Below are 18,790 nucleotides of genomic sequence, written 5' to 3'. Positions count from 1 at the left end.
CAGCAGTCCCCCAGCGCTCTGGTGAGCGAAGCAAGAACCACTCAGGACTCCTCTGGGCCTCTAATTGGAACTCTAAATCATTGTGTCACCTGTCACTCAAGGCAGGGTTTGAAAAGGAGGGTGTGGGAACCCGTAGATTGGCTGTGATCTCCGGCTGAGGGAGGGACGAGACTAGTGGAGGTGGGCTGTGCTCAGCCTTTAAAGCAGAGAAATTCTAATGACAGCAGGCTACAGAGGACATAGAAGGAGTACTCCATGTCCTTTAGCAGATAGTTCATTCTAATGCAATGTTAAGGGACTAAAAGGCTGCGCCAGCATGACTGCCGATCTCCTGTTGGGGTTCTCATTAACACAAGAGTGAGAGTTGGCAACAGTCGGGGATACCTTTGGGATCCCTGTCCATCTACTTCACTGTGGAATTTATTTGTTTGTTTTTTTACCCCTTTTTCTCCTTAGTTTGCCTTTGGCCAAATCCCCATGGACTGTCATCCTTGCCACTGCTAACTCCCCCTGTTTGCCTAATGAGGATGTACAAAATCGTGTGCGTCCTCTGAAACACACCCCGTCTTCACTATGAGCTTAACATTATACACTTCAGATCCCACCCATGTTGTGTGCAGGTAGGATCAGCAGCAGTTAGAGGACAAGAGCATGATCCTCAAAACTGTGTCAGTTATTTTCTAGGATGTAGTAGCATGACGGAGCATAGAAATTAAGAAAGACTTTTGAGCAATAAGCCACTCCATCCTGGAATTTAATCACTCGGGGTGATCCATCTCACTTGTGTCGACAGAATTAATTTATAGTTCATCAGAGGTTTTTAAAATTAAGAGCTGTGCATCATCACAGAGGTGAAGAAGAGGAAGCAATAATATTCTACTATGTTCAAAAAACAATAGAGAGCTAGTTATGGTAGTTTGGTTTGCTGATTTGGGCAGCGAAGCAACGTGGTCAACAGTTGGCGGTGCAGCTAATGCCTGAGACACACAGGAGGTGATGAAGGGGTTCTGACACATTGCTTCAAAAATCTCACTCCCTTTTTCTCTAAGCCATAACTCAATCTGAACAAACAGACGTCGTACACATTTTTGATTTTGCATGGCGTGTGAGTCCTGACAATCTCAGTATCTCCCATGTCAATTACCAATAAACATCCAGAACCAGCCATCACTGGGAATAAAAAGACTCTTTCTATAAATTCAGGATGTTTAAGTTTATGCAGTATACAGTTTAACAGATGACGTCCTCCACCAGTCATTTCACAAGACAAGCCCCACAGCCTAATGCTGAGAACAGAAATGGTTTTATTAATGACATCAAGATGGTTAGACAGAAGGGCAGATTTAGTCATCGCTTGGTTGCAGAAGGGTGGGTGAAAAGTCTGGTTTCCTGGGCTTTGGAGTCCTGCCAGTCTTTCTGCTGAAGCGGGAAGAGACTTTCTCTAAAGGGAGAGAGAGAGATGCAGAGAGCAGCTGAGAGATGGGGTGAAGCAGGGTTGCAAAAAGCAAAGCTTGGCTGGGAGTAGGCACTGTCAGAATATATAGAGTGCATAATTGGAAGCCAGGAAGCGATAGCTTGGGGTGATCAAGTGTGGTCCTCTGCTTGAACTTCAGTTACTATCATAAATCCATTCAATTTTACAGATGCTTTGCTTTCTTTCTGTGTACAGATATAGTATGACTTGTCTAAATAAACAGTTCATTCAGCTGTGGAGAAGTGCCGTGAACCTTTCTTGTCTCTCTGTCCGCAACTGTTCAGACTATATTATTCCTATTTTTGGTCTGCCAGAGTCAGCATTTATTGCCATGCTGAATCTTTGCCTCATGACTTTGCATTATTTGTTCCACAGGGTGAGGACTGTGCTACAGTGTGTCCCCCTGGTCTATTTGGACCAAGCTGTATGTCCACCTGCTCCTGCCATAATCACGCATCCTGCTCTGCTGTCGATGGCTCCTGCATCTGCAGGGAAGGTACAGAATAACTGACTCATGGTAGAGGTTCAGAGCCAGTCCTCCACATTATGAGATATGTTACACTGACTGTACTGTTTACTGTAAGATCTGACAAGTTGGATTCTTACATGGATGAACATGTGCAGTGTATACTGTACTTGTGGACTAAATCTTTGCACATTCTGTGCTGCTGGCTGTTATCCTGTGCATACTGTATCACACACAGCTGCCAGATGATCCCTGCCCTTAATTTATTCTTTGTCCAATTTTTAGATTAATGAATCACACACCACATTATTTAAAAAAAATATTTTCCTGAGAGAAAATGTTGTGCCACCAGAATGTTCTAACCATAAATGTGTTATGTGATTATTATCTAAACCTCGGCTTGTATTATAGACTCCACATCTCATGTTGTGAGCAGCTCACATAAAATTGTATTTTTCCTTCCCAGATTGTTTTATTTGAGGGCCCATGAAGATGTCAAACGTACTTCAGAAAAAAATGGAAGATAAACAGGAAGCACTCTGGGTGCCTGAGGTTAAAATGCCAGCCTTACAAACACGTCTTCATTTGGAGTGTAAACTGTACATCTAGTCTGTCTATAGCACTAAAAACAAGCTACAGCTGATATAAATGTTGCTCGTTTTGCAGGCATTTGTTCATTTAAGTAATTAATAATTCAATATTATGATCAAATGATGACATTTGAGGAAAGGTTAAGGGATCACTAGGGTTGTTATGATGCATCATTAGGGGGACATGAATGTGCGTACCAACCGTCCATCCATCCATCCTCTATACACCGCTTTATCCTCACTAGGGTCGCGGGGGGTGCTAGAGCCTATCTCAGCTGACTCGGGCGAAGGCAGGGGACACCCTGGACAGGTCGCCAGTCTGTCACAGGGCTACATACACAGACAAACAATCACACTCACATTCACACCTACGGGCAATTTAGAGTACTCAATTAACCTCAGCATATTTTTGGACTGTGGGAGGAAGCCGGAGTGCCCGGAGAAAACCCACACATGCTCATTGAGAACATGCAAACTCCATGCAGAAAGATCCCAGGCCCACCCCGGGATTTGAACCAGGGATCTTCTTGCTGCAAGACGAAAGTGCTAACCACTACACCATTGTGCAACCCCGCGTACCAACCAACCAAATAGTTTTTGAGAAATTTTACACCAGAACACAAATGCCAACCTCAAGGTGGCATTAGTGGAATTGTTAATGGTGTCTGTCTTCTGGAAACAATGAATTCAGTATAAAAATTTTGTACCAATTCGTCTAGTGAATATTGAGTTCTGGATAACTAAAGACATGGACTTGTAGGCAACTACAGAAAAGAAAAAGATGTTACCAGAGTGAGGACAACATGAATGTACCAAATGTAAAACCTATCAATCTTCCAGTTGTCAGGAAACTAAAATCTGGAAGTCTCCCGGTGGCACGACAGAAACAATCAGAAAACCACTATAGTTAGTTGGATTCACCTTCTGTTCAGCCTGAATTACTGTACAAAACTTCATATGAATGCATCCAGTAGTTATTTACTTATTTCAGTGTAGACAAAGCGGTTTACCAGCTGACTGACAGACCAACATTACCATCCATAGAGCTGTGTCACTCGCAGGGACAGAAACAGAAATGATTTTTTTCACCTCATCCCCTGAATTATATCCCGAACATTCAGATTGATGTTGAAGTTTCACATTCAAGCTTATGAATCATTTTAGAAGCCTGTAGGGTTAATTTGTGAAAGTTGTAACTGTAATATGAAGTAACTGTGTCTATAAAACATTCCCTGCATGAAGGTGTACAGTTTGATGTATTTCTGTTCTCTCTCACCCGAGGCTGGCAGGGTGTTGACTGCTCCATCCTCTGCTCCAGCGGTATGTGGGGTCTGGGCTGTAATCAGACATGCTTATGTAGCAATGGAGCTGCATGTGACCCTATAGATGGCACCTGTACATGTTCTCCAGGATGGAGGGGAGAACATTGTGACGACTCCTGCCCTGTAAGTCTTTCACTGAACTGAGACGGTGCTGCAGAGATCCTTGGGGGCCTTCAACACCGTACCACTTGTCACGACTCAGTCTGCACAGGTATGTGGTTTCAAATGTGTAACAGCAAGTTTTTTACCATTATCAGGATGGCACCTACGGACTGGAGTGTCGGGAGCGCTGTGACTGCAGCCATGCTGACGGCTGTGATCCAGTGAGCGGCTACTGTCGCTGCTACCCTGGATGGACAGGTTAGTGACATTATAAGTAACCCTTGAGATATGAGATGCATTTATTAGCTGTTATATCAAACACATTGGTTGCTGGTTAGACTCCCTGATTTACCAAAACAGGAAAATATGCTGGAGCATTCACGCTTGTGTTGTACGCTGCGTTTCCAGAATGTCTGAGCTGTGTCTTGTTAATTAAATGTTCAATTTATTTTTCCACTGAGTCAGTAGCATAGTCAAATGAGAGATGTTGAGAACTGAGCTCTAAATTAATTATCTTGGCTGACACACTGGATGCTGGTATGCAATCATACTTATATTGCTTCTATTATTATTATTAACGACTGAAGTGACTCATCAGATACATATTTGGAGACGGAATCAAATAATTGGACCAGAATGCTCTGAAGACTTGCAGACACAGCCTGTGATATTTTTTTTACTCGTGTTTTCTGCTAATTATTTAATTTTCCAGGTTATTGTGAAATCTGACTGCCATTTTTATTCATGAGAGGCTTCGCCCTTTTAGCAGCCATCATACGCTTTCCATTTGAACTCAGCTTCTCTCTAGATCCAAATACTTCATTTTTCATGAACATATGCCCACTCTCTGTTTCTTGTCATTTAAACCATTTGCTTACAGGGGGAAAGAGCTGGAGGTAGAAAAGTGTGAATGTCACAGCAAGGGTGAGAATCATTACGCTCAAAAATGAAGCGTCGCATCTGAATGTCAAATGCGGGGGGCTAGCTGAGGACCTGGTCTCTGTGCTTGGGTAGAGAGGTGCAGTCAGGGAGGGAAAAGATTCAGCAGGAAAGGTCAAGCCTGTGAGCTCTCAGCAGCCCACTCCATTCAGCCTCCTGAGCTTAGGGCATTTATTCTGGGAAACAATGTGGGTTTTATTATCTGCTAGAACGGCGTTGGCAAAACGGGCTTCTCATGCTCTGAATCCTGCACAGGTCGGGACCATCTGTCAGCTTTAATTGAGTCACCAGGGTGCGGGGCTGGGGGCAGCGTGCAGCCCAGTGGGTCGGACAAACACACATACATACATACTTGAATCTTAGTGTCTTCACAATGGGCTCTCCGAAGGAAGGAGCACCTAGAGAGAGGACCTTGTGGGATTCGTCTCAGGACTAAGCCAGCGATGGGAAAAAATGGCTATTTGCAGACACTTCAGAGCTATTTTTTTCGTGTGTAAACACTGTCATGTCACTGAGCGCGCTACATCCAGAGCTGGTGTGGCCCTCTACTTCGCTGTCAACTTGCTGTTGGTTTTATCGTGAGGTTTTCGTAAATTGTCAAGTAGCTTGACTCGAGAAGTGTGCGCCAGTAAGTGGCTAAGCTGTCTGTGACCCACACGGTTGTTGCTGAACTGTCGTAAGCCTGACATCAGCCAACAAAGATTTAAAAGAGCGCTCTGAGTAGACACTTGATGCAGCCGCTTCATGCTAGTCCATGATAAATAGGACTTTGCCTTTTATTTCTGAAGACATGCTGGTCCATGTCACAGAGCAGGTAATGTGAGTGTGTGTTTACATGCACTGGGAGAGGGAGTTAAAAAGGGAGAGAGAGGTTTGCTTTACTCGGCTCACTCTGTACAAATTGGATAGTGGGACCTCTGGCACTTCTCAGTGAAAAGCCTCTTTTGAAGAGACTTCAGTTCTGGCTTCTCTCACTCTTTCTTCTTCTCCCTCACTAGGCATCCAAAGCCCCCTCTGTTTGTCACCATTAGACTGAAAAATGTGATGCTCTATCTGCATTCATTTTCTGACAGTAAAGGCAGTCACTGTTTTTTTTCTGCCTGGCCTAGCAGAACCTCAAACACACTTGCACAAGCCTTGCCCTCCTTTTGATGTCCATGGCTTGGCTTCTGACTAAATCACTGCTACCATTCTCCCCTCACCCCTCATCAGCACTAACATTTCCTCTCCTTTACTCCTCTGTGGCAGCCCTAAGGTGCCGCGGTTACTGTATAACATTAGTCCCCAGAGTTTAGTCCAGGTTTAATTCAAAGGTACTGCACTAATGCTGCTTTAATGGCCACACCATTCTCAGATATTCGCATTCAAAGGAAATTTCAAATGAGGCTTCGAACTAAGGGCTGGTGCTTGAAAGGTTACAGAGTTTGCATGTGTGTGAGTGTGGGAATCTAAGTGTGTATACGTGCAGCGACACGCAGTGCGTTCCATTTTATCAACCTGCGAGTATGTATGTTATACAGTACATGTGACTTTCCACCTTTTATCTGACTCTTTTGAAAGCATGGCTATGGCTGAGAGAAAACGTGGTGCTCGAGCAGGTGTGCTGCTGCGATTCTTGTATGGATGCAGTGTTTTGCGTTTGTGAGTTGCACAAAACACACTGTGACACTTCAAGACTGTGCGCTTGTAGCCTGAGTACTTCCCTTCAGCTCTGCACACTACCCCGGCTCTGCTGAAAGAGAATGGGAGACAAGCTCGGCCTCTCTGGAGACCCAACCCTGTTAATCAACACAGTGCACTGGCAGGGAGCCCCAGTCAGATCAAAAATAAAATACATCTGGAAAGGAAAAACAGAGGAGGAACGATGGGCTGAACTGAAAAAGAAAAACATCCTCCAAACTGTGGCTAGAATCAATAGAGTATCCATGCTTGATAAGTAATCCTGCATAGATCAGGCATTGTGAAAGCTGTCATTAAATGATATTTTTTAGCACCATTTAGTTCCAGCAAGCCAGTCTTTTGCCTTCTTAGCGTGCATTCACTGAATATTCGTTATGCTAATGCGCCTGCAGGAATCCACTGTGATAATGTGTGCCCACAAGGCTTCTGGGGACCCAACTGTTCAGTCAGCTGCTCCTGTCAGAACGGAGGATCCTGCTCTCCAGAGGACGGTACATGTGTGTGCGCACCTGGATACAGAGGAACCTCCTGCAAAAGAAGTGAGCTTCCTTCTCTTCCTCACAGCAAACCTGTCTTGATACAAACTTTAGAGAAACAACTAAATGACGCCGATACTCCATCGCAGCGCTGACCTTGCCGTGATCTTTAAAGAATTCTTAAAGGGTGAGCCAGCTGAGGAGATGCACTTAGCTGTCGGTCATAACTGCTTGAGTGTAAACCCTTCATCACTGCTATCACTTAATCACAGTGTCTTTATCCCTACGGCATCCCCCCAGACACACACACATAAACACACACACACATACACACACACACCCTCGCCGCACTACACTGTCCTTAACAACCAACTCACTGTGGGAGACTCAGAGTCCTCGCCGAAGGCTCATCAGAGGGCACGCTCACTGGGAGTGCCAGCTCTGGTTTCTGAATGGGGTCTGTCTGGAGCCGCTCTCAAGTGATGAGCTCACTGATTGGGAGTGAAACTCACAGACACAAACCTGTAAACATCAATTTGAGTGGAATGTAAGAGAGAGACTTAAACAGCTGTGTGTGCCTGAGAGCAAGAGAGAGGGGGGAAATGATTACTCCTCTAAATTCAATATTTACACAGATAATTTACTCGTCAGGTGAAAACCTCATAGCTGCACTTCGGCTGTTTTCTCTCCCCTCATCGAAATTTTAATTGAGGGATTACATGATTCTCCAGAGGCTGATAAAAATGTATCACACCTGGTGCTTTAAATAAAATCAAAACTCCACAGTGTGTGATTGTCAAGCTATAACTGAGGCTGTTCTGTCAGTTCCTAAAAAGGTTTCTGTTTTTTAAATGCCTTATTGTCCCCTGAGCATAGTGATATTAGAGTGGAAATCGCTGCTTAAAAATAGGAACATAACACGGATTCCTAAGGCTCTGAAAGTACTGAATATTAAATATGTTTTCAAAATAAACTGCAGGCTCTTATCACAGTTACACAGTTGATGGTCTTGGTATAAAGTGTGAACATAATTACCTTTACGCCACCTTTTGAATATCCATTGGCTCATTCTTTCAACTAACGCTGCATTTATTAACACACAGTTGTGGTCTTCCCAACATTTCCAGATCATCAAGCTGCTCTCTAGACTTGACATGAAACAGACTTTTACGATTCTCTCAACTCTTTCACTGTTCCAGCTCTGGGAGCAGATGAAATGGCAGTGATTACAATAAAGACTGACTTTTCTGCTTTCTCCCTCCCTTTGCTGTCTCCCCTCGTCGTTTCTGCTTTAATTCTTCTGGCCTTGATTTTTCCCTACTCCCCTGATCGCTCTTGTCATGCTTTGTTTCATTATTATATACCTCTTGTTCCATCCAACGTTGGTGACTGATTTCCCCCCCTCTGCTGACACGCTCTGCCGGCTCCAGCCTGCTCTCCAGGGTTCTACGGCCACCGTTGCAGCCAGTCGTGTCCCCAGTGCGTCCACAGCACCGGGCCCTGCCATCATATCACGGGCCACTGTGAGTGCCTGTCCGGCTTCTCTGGTTCCCTGTGCAACCAAGGCAAGTAGCCCTCTATGTCCTTTTGGCATTTTGCTGCTGTTTCCCTTACTCTAGAATTCATTCACTGTGACGTTTTACTTTTAGCTGCTTGAAAACTCAACGTACAGTTCATAGTTGAAAAGGCTCTCCAATTTTGCTTCGACACAAAATACAAAAATGATAAAGAAATAAATCTGTGAATCACTGAAGTTGAAATAGTACAGTGCTAAATGTTACCATATGTTGATTCTGACAGTATCTCATATAAATAGGTTCTAATACACCTTTGTTTCCTCTGTATTTGGTGGGAACACCTGTACACTTTCGTACAGTCCCATGACCTGCTGCCTCTCCCGCTGGCAGCCTTGAAACTTTCAATAATGCCTATTATCAGTGCATCCGATACCCAAAAAACAAAACAACCTTCAACAGAAGCTTGAAAATTGCTGAGACACACTTTTCAGACAAAGAATACATTAAGTGGATGTTGCTGTCCGTCTGCCTAATTCTGCTAAGAGAGCTGCATGCAAATTGCTTTTCACGAACACACAAAGATACAAAGAAACAACGGACGTGCGCATCTGTTCTTCTTGTTAAATTTAATTTCAAGGCGACCTTTCTTTTGTGTATTGCCTTAATTGGGGATGTTTTAATCACACAAGAAAACCTTGATGAGAATGCTGTGAGAAAACATCTGAATCTATTTTGCTGTCTTTGTCTTGCCTCTTTGCCATTCTCTATTGTAGCCCGAGGTGTGTTTGATTAAGAATCATGAGTTAATTCACAGATCTGTTTCTCTCTGAGACAACATATGTCAACAAATAATATGTTTAATTGTCATGCAGTGTGGTGAAACATGTGTTACAAGAGAGTTTTTTCTAAGACTATAGCTTGAAGCTGCAGGTATATTATAAGAAACTGATAAAGAGAATGCAGGTAAAATGTCAATTTCATGTAAACACTTTTCGTCTATATTAATATTTTACATTTGTTAGTATCATGATGGTGTTTTACCTCCATCTTTTGCCCTAAATGTACACGGCTGAATATTAACTTATTAGCTCATGTTTGTGACAATTTGTGGGACCAACGGTAACGGTATTGTCTTGTCAGCAGTTCCTAGTTAGCCGCAAAGTGCATTAGAAGTCTGCTCTCCATCACTGTGTAGAGAAAAGACACCGCATAAAAATGTACTGTAGATTCTTTACTTCTAATAATTTGCCATTTTTTATAAATTACAGAAAGGCAATGGGGAATTTTTAAAATTCTCTTTCATGACTTTGAGCAATGTCTTATAAATAAAGGTTTAATAGCATAGCTGAAAGAAGAAGAAGCAAAAATGAGAGCCGGTCCTAATTTGTCTGGACTGTAATTACTGAGCAGGCGTTAGGCGACGAGGGACGAAGGTGGCCGACAACATGCACATTCTCTTATTACTGAAGCCCACTGGTATCCTCACTTGTCCTCTGTCCAACACAAAGTCCCAGCCTAATGAAGCTCTCTCCTGGTGAGTCGAGGCTCGAATCCCCAGAAGCAGCAGTATGGGGGAGCCAGCGTCATGGCTTAATGACAACCTGCTTGAAGGAGCTTGAAAGAGCTCTGAAGAAGAGGGGAAAGCCAGTTGAAATGTAATCATTAAAATCACCCCACATGAAAATGAGGCAGACCCATCTCTTTCACAGCCAGCCACCTTATCAGATATTTCCAATGCTGGGCTATTCTCTTTATATGAGACCTTTAATGTATCTGCTGGCGCTGCAGCTCCCTGATCCTGATGGTTAGATACACCTTGGTTCAATTTGTCCCCTGGCTCAACGAGGAAAACACAATGGAGGTTTCATTGGAAATGATATCTTTTATTGAAGAGTGCCGGAGTGCATTGAAATATTAATTTCATAAAAAATTTACACAGTGGTCTGTGTACATGGTCTATTTTAATTCTGTGGTGCATCACTCATTCCACTCTAGTGAGTGGAAATAGGGCAGTTGTGCCACTGGAGGCAGTGATTGACTCCTCCTTTTGTCTAAACAGATCACTTCATGTCCACTCAAATTGAACAATATCATCCATTAGAGGAATCTGTTTATTCAACCTTTCATAGAATGAGTTTGTTTGCATAAATGTGCTTGCAGTAATTTGCCCAAGTCTGATGTCGTAATGTTAATGGATTTTGCTAATCTTTTCATGTAAGTGATAATACACACATCAAGGTTGTTTTGTAAAGTGATGTATTGTTTTTTTTTTTCTGTTTTGCAGTGTGTCCGAGCGGCCGGTATGGCAGAGCGTGCGCTGAGATCTGCCTCTGCACCAACAACGGCACCTGCAACCCCATTGACGGCTCCTGCCAGTGCTTCCCGGGCTGGATAGGAGATGATTGCTCTCAGGGTATGGCTTCTCTCCTTCATCCTGCATGCAATTTGCTCATTTTCCAATATTTCCCTCCGCCTCTCATTGTCTGTCTCCACTCCTAATTTCTCTCTCACTCTTACCTTCATACGCATTAATCACTTTCATGACCCGACACACTCCAAGAACCACCCTCACACCCAGCTGATGTAAAACACATAGCTTGCTTAAATGATTGTTGTAATGCATTATGCTCTTTGATTTACAACACTGTAGGCCAAAGATCATTAACAGAACTTGGAGCCGCCATGCCAAGGGAAATTGATGTGTGTTTTTTAAAATTGCATTAACTACTTAAAGTAAAAATAACTTATGATCAAATAGATAATCCTCGATAGATATGCACCCTGACACCCATGGCTCCTCTTTGAATACAAAACATGGACTTGTGGAGGGTGTTGATCACACACTTGTTCCTGCAACAAAGTACACGGTGTAATATGTTGCATAAATGTGTAGAGGCTGTCTGGACATTTGCTCAAACATCTGTGCTTCATGTGTGCATGTGTCGGGGTTTGTATGGGAGAGTAGTGTGTGACCCTGAGCTTGACTGTGTCTCTGGCGTCTGCAGCCTGTCCCTCTGGGCACTGGGGCCCTGATTGTCTCAACTCGTGTAACTGTCACAACGGAGCCCAGTGCAGTGCCTATGATGGGGAGTGCAGGTGCAGCCCAGGCTGGACCGGTCTCTACTGCACACAGCGTGAGTTTCTCCCATCCAGCTAACAGACACACAGTGTCATCTACTGGTAATCTAATAGAACTGCAGTAGATGATGAGAGAAGAACAATACATGTTTACAGACTACAGAGTAATAGGATGATGTTAACTTTTCATTTGCTGTTTTATAGAGAGAGAAACATCAAAATAAGACTAATGGTCACTTCATTGATTTGCTCATAATACATTCCAGTCATTTACTCGGAAATAGAGCAGATCATCAGCATCCATCCACTAATCTGAATTCCATTATCTATAACCTCAAGGGTTTATTCAGTATTGTTTGTAGTGTTGTTGTTGTGTATGAAAAAGAAATTTGTTTTAGCTGGTTTTGTTTATTTCTTCACATAGATTCTTATTATTTCCAGTTGTCCTGTTCTCTATATCCACCTCAGGGTTATGTTAACAGCATAACGGCATTTTCTGCTGAAGCAGGAAATCTTTCATTTCCCATTCATTCACATTGTCCCTTATTGAGTATGCAACGGAGACATTGAATTGTATTGATTTTCTTGTTCTCTTGGAATATGACCTTGACTCTTTACGTTGTCTTCCCATCTCTTTGTTTTCTCCACCCCTCCCGCCACAACGTTTGATACATCTCCGTCCCAGGCTGTCCTTCAGGGTTCTACGGCAGAGACTGCTCCGAAGTCTGTCGCTGTCAAAACGGGGCAGATTGTGATCACATCTCCGGCCAGTGTGCTTGCCGAACCGGCTTCACTGGAACGGGCTGCGAGCAGAGTTGAGTAGACCCCGCACATTTTAACTCTGAGCAAAATTACACCCTGTGGATGAGTGTGGTTATGGATGTGTGTTCTCTAAACACTTTGGCTCCCACTCTGTAAGTGCTTTAATTTTGATGGGTGCAGTAATGTGGCTCTCTGTCATGCAGAGTGTCCTGCTGGTACATTTGGATACGGCTGCCAGCAGCTGTGTGAGTGCCTGAACAATGCTACCTGTGACTATGTGACTGGAACATGCTACTGCAGCCCTGGATATAAAGGCATCCGTTGTGATCAAGGTGAGAGGTGACCGAGGTAGTGGAAGCTTTGTGGTGCGTTATCGCTTAAACACAGATGTGTACACGTTGTTTAAACAACGTGCTTGATGTGTTTTCTCTGTAGCAGCTCTGATGATGGAGGAGCTGAACCCGTACACTAAGATCAGTCCAGCGAGAGGGTCGGAGCGCCAGTCTGCAGGGGCTGTCATGGGCATCATCTTTCTCCTCCTCATCATCATGGCCATGCTAAGTCTCTTTGTGTGGTACAGACAGAGGCAGCGGACAAAGGCCATGAGATCCAGCCCAGTGTGTCCTACACACAGGCCATGCACATCACCAACACTGACTATTCTCTGTCTGGTAAGATATTATATACTCTTAACATTTGCCTACAGTGACTAAATAACTCTGCATTTATCCATTGATTACAATGCAATATCACAAAAATGTTAAAAAAAAAAAAAAAAGCATCCACAATGCAACAAATATATTACTTAAAGCTGAAGCTCAGGTTATTTTAACTCATGTGCAACTGAAAATAAGCAGTGAAGATAAACTAGATTGAAGTAAGGTATCCAAAGTATAACCTCAGTGAAGTGAGCACAGCAGCATCCACTGCAATAAAAGTGATTCCACATCTAATTCTCAGACTGCATGAACAGTGTTATACAACAAACTGTGAACACGACAGCTTTTTCAATTTTAGCCTAGGTTGTATCCCATGCAACCTGGCTCTGCTTTTGAAAAAGTAACTAGAAATTGCAAAGGCTTTACTCACTTTTGTTGCAGCTGGTTCCTAAATTGTGGACTTTTCACTTTTCTTTCTATTTGTCAAATGTTTCCGTTTTTTCATTGTCTTAATTCTTCAAGGGTTCTGGTTAAAATGTATAAAAATGCAGAATTTTTTGTGTTATTGTACTCAGTTTGTTGTATTCTGTAGATTTATATAGCTTTAATTAAATGTGATTCGTTGTGGGGTAAACACACATGACAACAGCAGATAAAATATTGCAAGCCCAAATGCATCCATTTAACTTTTGAACCTCTCACTCTGTAAACCCTCAGAGTGTGGCAGCACCGTTGCGATGAGGACCAGCGCTCCAGAGATCAGCCAGAGCCAGAACAGCAGCAGCAGCGGCCAGTGTTTCTCCAACCCCAGTTACCACACTGTGGCTCAGTGTAATGTTGTCTCAACCATTTCCAGCAACCTGGACGGCACTCTGACCCTCAAAGTATGACCATCCTCCGTGTGTGCTCAAACACAATGTAATTTCCCGGTAACAAACAGTAGTACAAAAGCAATAGCACATTGTTTTCTTCTTTTTCACAGTCAGGCACCCTGAAGAGCAGAAATGGCTCTGAATGGAGAGCTTACTGCAACCTCAATGACCTAGGTCAGTCCTCCTCTTATCATGTATCACCACACACAGGTGGAATTTGGGCTTTCCACAACCTTCGATTGAGGGTCAAAGTCGCACGTGTCATTAGTGCAGACCTTTTATTGTCAGTCGCCTGCTGTGAATGAAGATGAACCGGGGTCTCTTGTTAGACATAACCTTTGCTCTGATTGATTGATAAGATATGCGGGTGGGACAGAGAAAGCAGTGGTGTGAAGATGAATAGGGGTCACTGTGAGCTCATTAGTCCTCCTTCACTTCCACTGGTGGCACATTTTTCTATGATGGCTTACACTGCACTCTTAGGCTGTGAATTATAGAAATTAACTGTGGGAATTTTTAAACAGCATATTAGCACAAGGAATCACCTTATTACACTACTACTGTAGATTTAAGCATTTTAGAGGTGTTTATTTGTGTTTCTGGCAACTATTAGATTTGAACACAGTTGTAGCAGTATAAATCAGTCTTCATACTACAGCAGAAGATATAATTGGTTAAAAATATACCGTACTTCAATAAGCACCCACAAAATGCTGCTGTATCTGCCTTCAGCTACATAATTAAAGGTTAGTAGGAGTGTAAAATCTATTATGTTAAACAATAAATCATGTTCAGTCTGTTGTTGTGTACAACTGAAAAGACTGTAAATACATTATAGCCTCCTGAGAAAACATCATGTGAATCCCTGAATTCAAAAAGGACTTATTCTAATTTTACTCTCATTCTCGAGTAATCAACTCATATCAGCTCATCACGTGTTTTGTTTTCTTTCTGTCTTTGATATTTTGTCGCTGTGCAAATATCCCCTTTTTGACCACAGCTGATGTAAACTTGGACGCCCTGCGGTAATGTGAGAGCACGCAACAAGATCATATTCCTCAAAAAAATAGATGATAGCATACAGAGTACAGTGCAGCCTAATGAGACACTACCTGTCAACTTGCTCACAGCGGGAAAATGAAAATGTGATGTATGACTTTCATGTTTTGACATTTGTTCCAGATGTTCAGCAGGGTGAGGCACAGACACAAAGGGGCACCAGAAAAGGTAAATTATTAATTGCAATAACAGTTTCTGTGTGTAGCATGTGTGTGCAAACATACTATGCATGTGGAATCCTGTTCAGCTTCAAAAGCACCACAATTTTTTTTTCTAAATCCTTTTATGCTTAACAGCCGATGTATCAATTTTCGCAATTGGGCTCTCCTCTCCCCTGAGACTGCTATTTCTTTGACCTAAAATCCCATATCCGTATATTCTCTCTGATTTATGTGGAAACTCACTGCACTTTGGACAAGATCATGGTGGGCTGAGGTTTTATTCCAGCAGTAATTGCTCTCTATGGCTCAGTGCCTGATACGTCATTTTGTCTCCCACACTGTGCAGTTGGTGGTGAATGTGAGGGACCCAGGGGTGTGAAGAGTGGTCTGAAGGGGCTTTGCTGCGGTCTCTAATGAGCTCTCTTATCAGACTGATGAGACTGTTATGGATGAGATGAGGCTTCCACTCTCTCCCTTTGTACTCTGATTACTACCGCCATTAGTCACCTGCCAGAGACAAAAGAAGTTCAGCTTCTTCATGGCGACGAGTTCCCCGGGCCACGCTGATATCTGTTTAAATTTGACCGGTTTAATATCAGAGCCCAGGTTCACACCACTGTTATAAGTCAGTGACAATCGCTTCATCTTTAGTGATACTGAACATGTCCTTGTCTTGCCGCTGCTGTAGATTACATCAAGGGCTCCATGTGCAGCAACAGCTCCTGCTCCCTGAATAGTGAGAATCCATACGCCACCATTAGAGACCCACCAGGGCTGGCTTGCAAGCACACAGAGAGCAGCTATGTGGAGATGAAATCCCCCTCCCACCGTGAAGTGCCCTTTGGAGGCACTGCCACCCTCCTGGGCAGTGCGAGCAGGAATGTCTATGATGTTGGTGAGTGCGTTGTTGCTCTGGTGTTTGGAGCTCAGCAGGGTCCTACAGTTTGTGGCCTCTCTGGTCAAGTCCCACGCTGCGAGCCTGTACAGACTTTGTGAGCCTTGATAAGAGGAAATGTGAGCTGCCTCTCTATTGCATGCACCTCTCCTTTCTCTTTTTTCCTTCAGTGTGTTGCTTGCTTCTGTAGCCTCCGTGTTTCTTATGCACTCCCACTCTGTTTCCTTCCCTTCTTCCCTCGAACTACCACAGAGCCCACGGTGAGCGTCCTGCAGGGACCCAATGGAATGGCCACCGGCTTCTCCCAGAGCCCCTATGACCTTCCCCGCAGCAGCCACATCCCCAGCCACTATGACATACTGCCCATGCGCCACAGCCCCACACACACACCCCGCCACCCCCAGAAAGCCCCAGCTCCCTGCTCTAGAGGGCGCTCCCTCCGCCTGGCCCTGACAGCGTGCCGGCAACTTTGAGCCAACTTTCAATCGACGGCCCTCCCTTTGTCTCCGTGTGTGTTTGATTAGATACTGAGATGTTGAGATGGAGGGACAGCCGCAGCTCCTCTGGACACTGCTCTCACTCGCACTCTTTCTGTAGCCCCGAAGGAGGGAGGGGAAGAAAGAGTGCCTCACTCAACAGTGACCATTCACCCATTTTATTTTCTTATATAACTGATCACTCAAACTGCTGCCTGGCCTCTTAATGGACCTCCTGAAGTGGAATGTCGTGGTTCCAAACAGTGCTTAGGGGCAGTATATATGGGTTGGGTGGCCAGTTTATTTACAGGGAGAGAGCTATACTCGTGCTCATTTTTAGCCCATGATATAGGTTTACTATTCAAGAGCAGCCAAGTGTTCATAATGTACCCCTAAACAGAGGTGATTTTCCCCTCAAGAAGGAGCCATCATCATGTCAAAGCAGGACAAGGTTTACGACATCAGAGGTTCTGGATTTTCACTGTGTGCAGCAGCTGCAGATCACAGTACAGCTGACACGACGTACTTATGATCATCTACTCAGAACTGAGGAGAAAGTAGAGAATATTTAAAACATGGAAAGTGGGCCAAGTCTGAGAAAGCATGGATACATAGTAAAATATTGTAATGGTTCTTTATTCACTGTTATCCAGTAATGATCACACAGATAATGCTAATGTGATCCCTGTTTGTAACTAAAGAGCTTCTTTAAATTTTAGTGTTCATGAGGCCCAGTTTATCTGGGAATGTGTTCAGGTCACCAGTGTTCATGCATTTCTTGCATTACTGAGAGTTACACACATACAGTAAGTATAAAGTTTGGATTTTCCCCCACTCTAATGAAGTGATCTGATCTTGTGTTGTTTTCTATGTGAAAGCTTTTTTTTCTTGCAAATGTCTTAGTTTACATTTTTACAGTACTGGGTGTTAAGAAGGGATTGCTTTGACCTTATATGTTTTGTATTTATAAAGCTAATTACTTTATTATTTATTAATTTATATTAGTGATGGTGTTTTTTTTAATCAATGTGACTCTAGAATTAAAAAAAAGATGAGCATGATCAGATAATGGATACCCACTGTTGTAGATAACACACAATTTATCTTCTTGTGAGATTATCAGTGTCATTTTGTGAACTGTTTTTGAAGTCACTTAAAATGTTCTCTCTCTCTCTGTTAAATTGTAAATTGAAAATAAGATTTCATCTGACCAATTTAAGACCCACAAATATCCTGTGCAGTATTTATAAAGGAAACCATGTGTATAAAGTCCATTTCTAAAATATTTTATGTTTGTATCAGGCTAATTAACTTCTTTATTTATTGAACTGAATTTACTCATTCACTATGTGAATTCCATTTCACCCTCTGTAGAAGCAATAACATGTTGACAATCGATGCACAGACAGCGTTTCATTAGTGCTGGACATTATTCCATCTTTGACCAGTTTGGTGACAGTGGATCATACTTAATGTGACTTTGTCCTCTGAGGAAGGTTTTTCTAGTTGCTGTCATATCAAAGCTGGTTGTTGTTTTTGGTACATAAGTTTCAGATTAAACACTTATTCTGCCATCCGAAACCTGTTTCAGTCAGATTTATCCTGGGAAAGATGAATGTACATAATGAAGAATTCCAGTCAAACAAAGAAGAGATGGTATTGGGTTACTTTGTGTTAACAAATCCTAATTGTCTTCAAAGTGTCAAATTTTTGCCTAGAGTCTCTGGGTGTGGAAATGAATGGCCACACTTTATGTTCTGCATAAAAACATCAAAAATAATGAATAGAGATGTTTTGTCAAAGTGCTTTGAAGTTAAATATGTAATGTGCAAAGCAAGTACAGCGATGGCTTACTGTGTAGTCTGGTACTGTAGAGCCTGTGATTTTATCCACTCTCTTAAGTTCGGATCACTAATGCTACACATGAGGGAGACAGCAATACATAAATTAACAAGGTCAAATGTTGGAGGACCTGGACATCCTGAAGAGAAGTGAGCTACTCGAACAGGGCACAGTTGAACAAGCATTGAGAATACTAAATTGATGGAAGGCTACTAAACAACAGGCCCAAGGAGAGATGTTTAGTCCACTGTATGTACTTACTGGATAAGCAAAACATCCACATTGATTTAGAAGCAGCTGGTAGTCTGGTGGTGGAAAGCTACTGTCACAGGAGAACAGTGTTAAAAAACCAGGTGATACCCCACTGCAAGGCATGACAGCTCCATCCACTGACCTGAGGCTATCCCCGCTACCATCGTC

General features: G+C 43.0%; 1 protein-coding gene across 1 annotated transcript in view; it reads left to right on the top strand.

Moving 5' to 3' along the window:
* Positions 1-18,109, top strand: part of megf11 (multiple EGF-like-domains 11) — a 70,083-nt gene extending 51,974 nt beyond the window's left edge. The window contains 17 exon segments of the mRNA XM_022190163.2: positions 1,850-1,970; positions 3,812-3,975; positions 4,110-4,212; positions 6,966-7,112; positions 8,480-8,614; positions 10,851-10,979; positions 11,572-11,700; positions 12,330-12,458; positions 12,610-12,738; positions 12,842-12,994; positions 12,997-13,077; positions 13,783-13,949; positions 14,048-14,111; positions 15,120-15,164; positions 15,846-16,052; positions 16,305-16,433; positions 16,436-18,109. Coding sequence (XP_022045855.2) covers positions 1,850-1,970; positions 3,812-3,975; positions 4,110-4,212; positions 6,966-7,112; positions 8,480-8,614; positions 10,851-10,979; positions 11,572-11,700; positions 12,330-12,458; positions 12,610-12,738; positions 12,842-12,994; positions 12,997-13,077; positions 13,783-13,949; positions 14,048-14,111; positions 15,120-15,164; positions 15,846-16,052; positions 16,305-16,433; positions 16,436-16,479 — 2,076 coding nt within the window. The 3' untranslated portion in view covers positions 16,480-18,109.
* The last annotated feature ends 681 nt before the right edge of the window (positions 18,110-18,790 follow it).

Source organism: Acanthochromis polyacanthus, chromosome 8, assembly GCF_021347895.1.
Source record: "Acanthochromis polyacanthus isolate Apoly-LR-REF ecotype Palm Island chromosome 8, KAUST_Apoly_ChrSc, whole genome shotgun sequence".
NCBI lineage: Eukaryota > Metazoa > Chordata > Actinopteri > Pomacentridae > Acanthochromis > Acanthochromis polyacanthus.
This window is presented reverse-complemented; position numbering and strand designations above follow the sequence as displayed.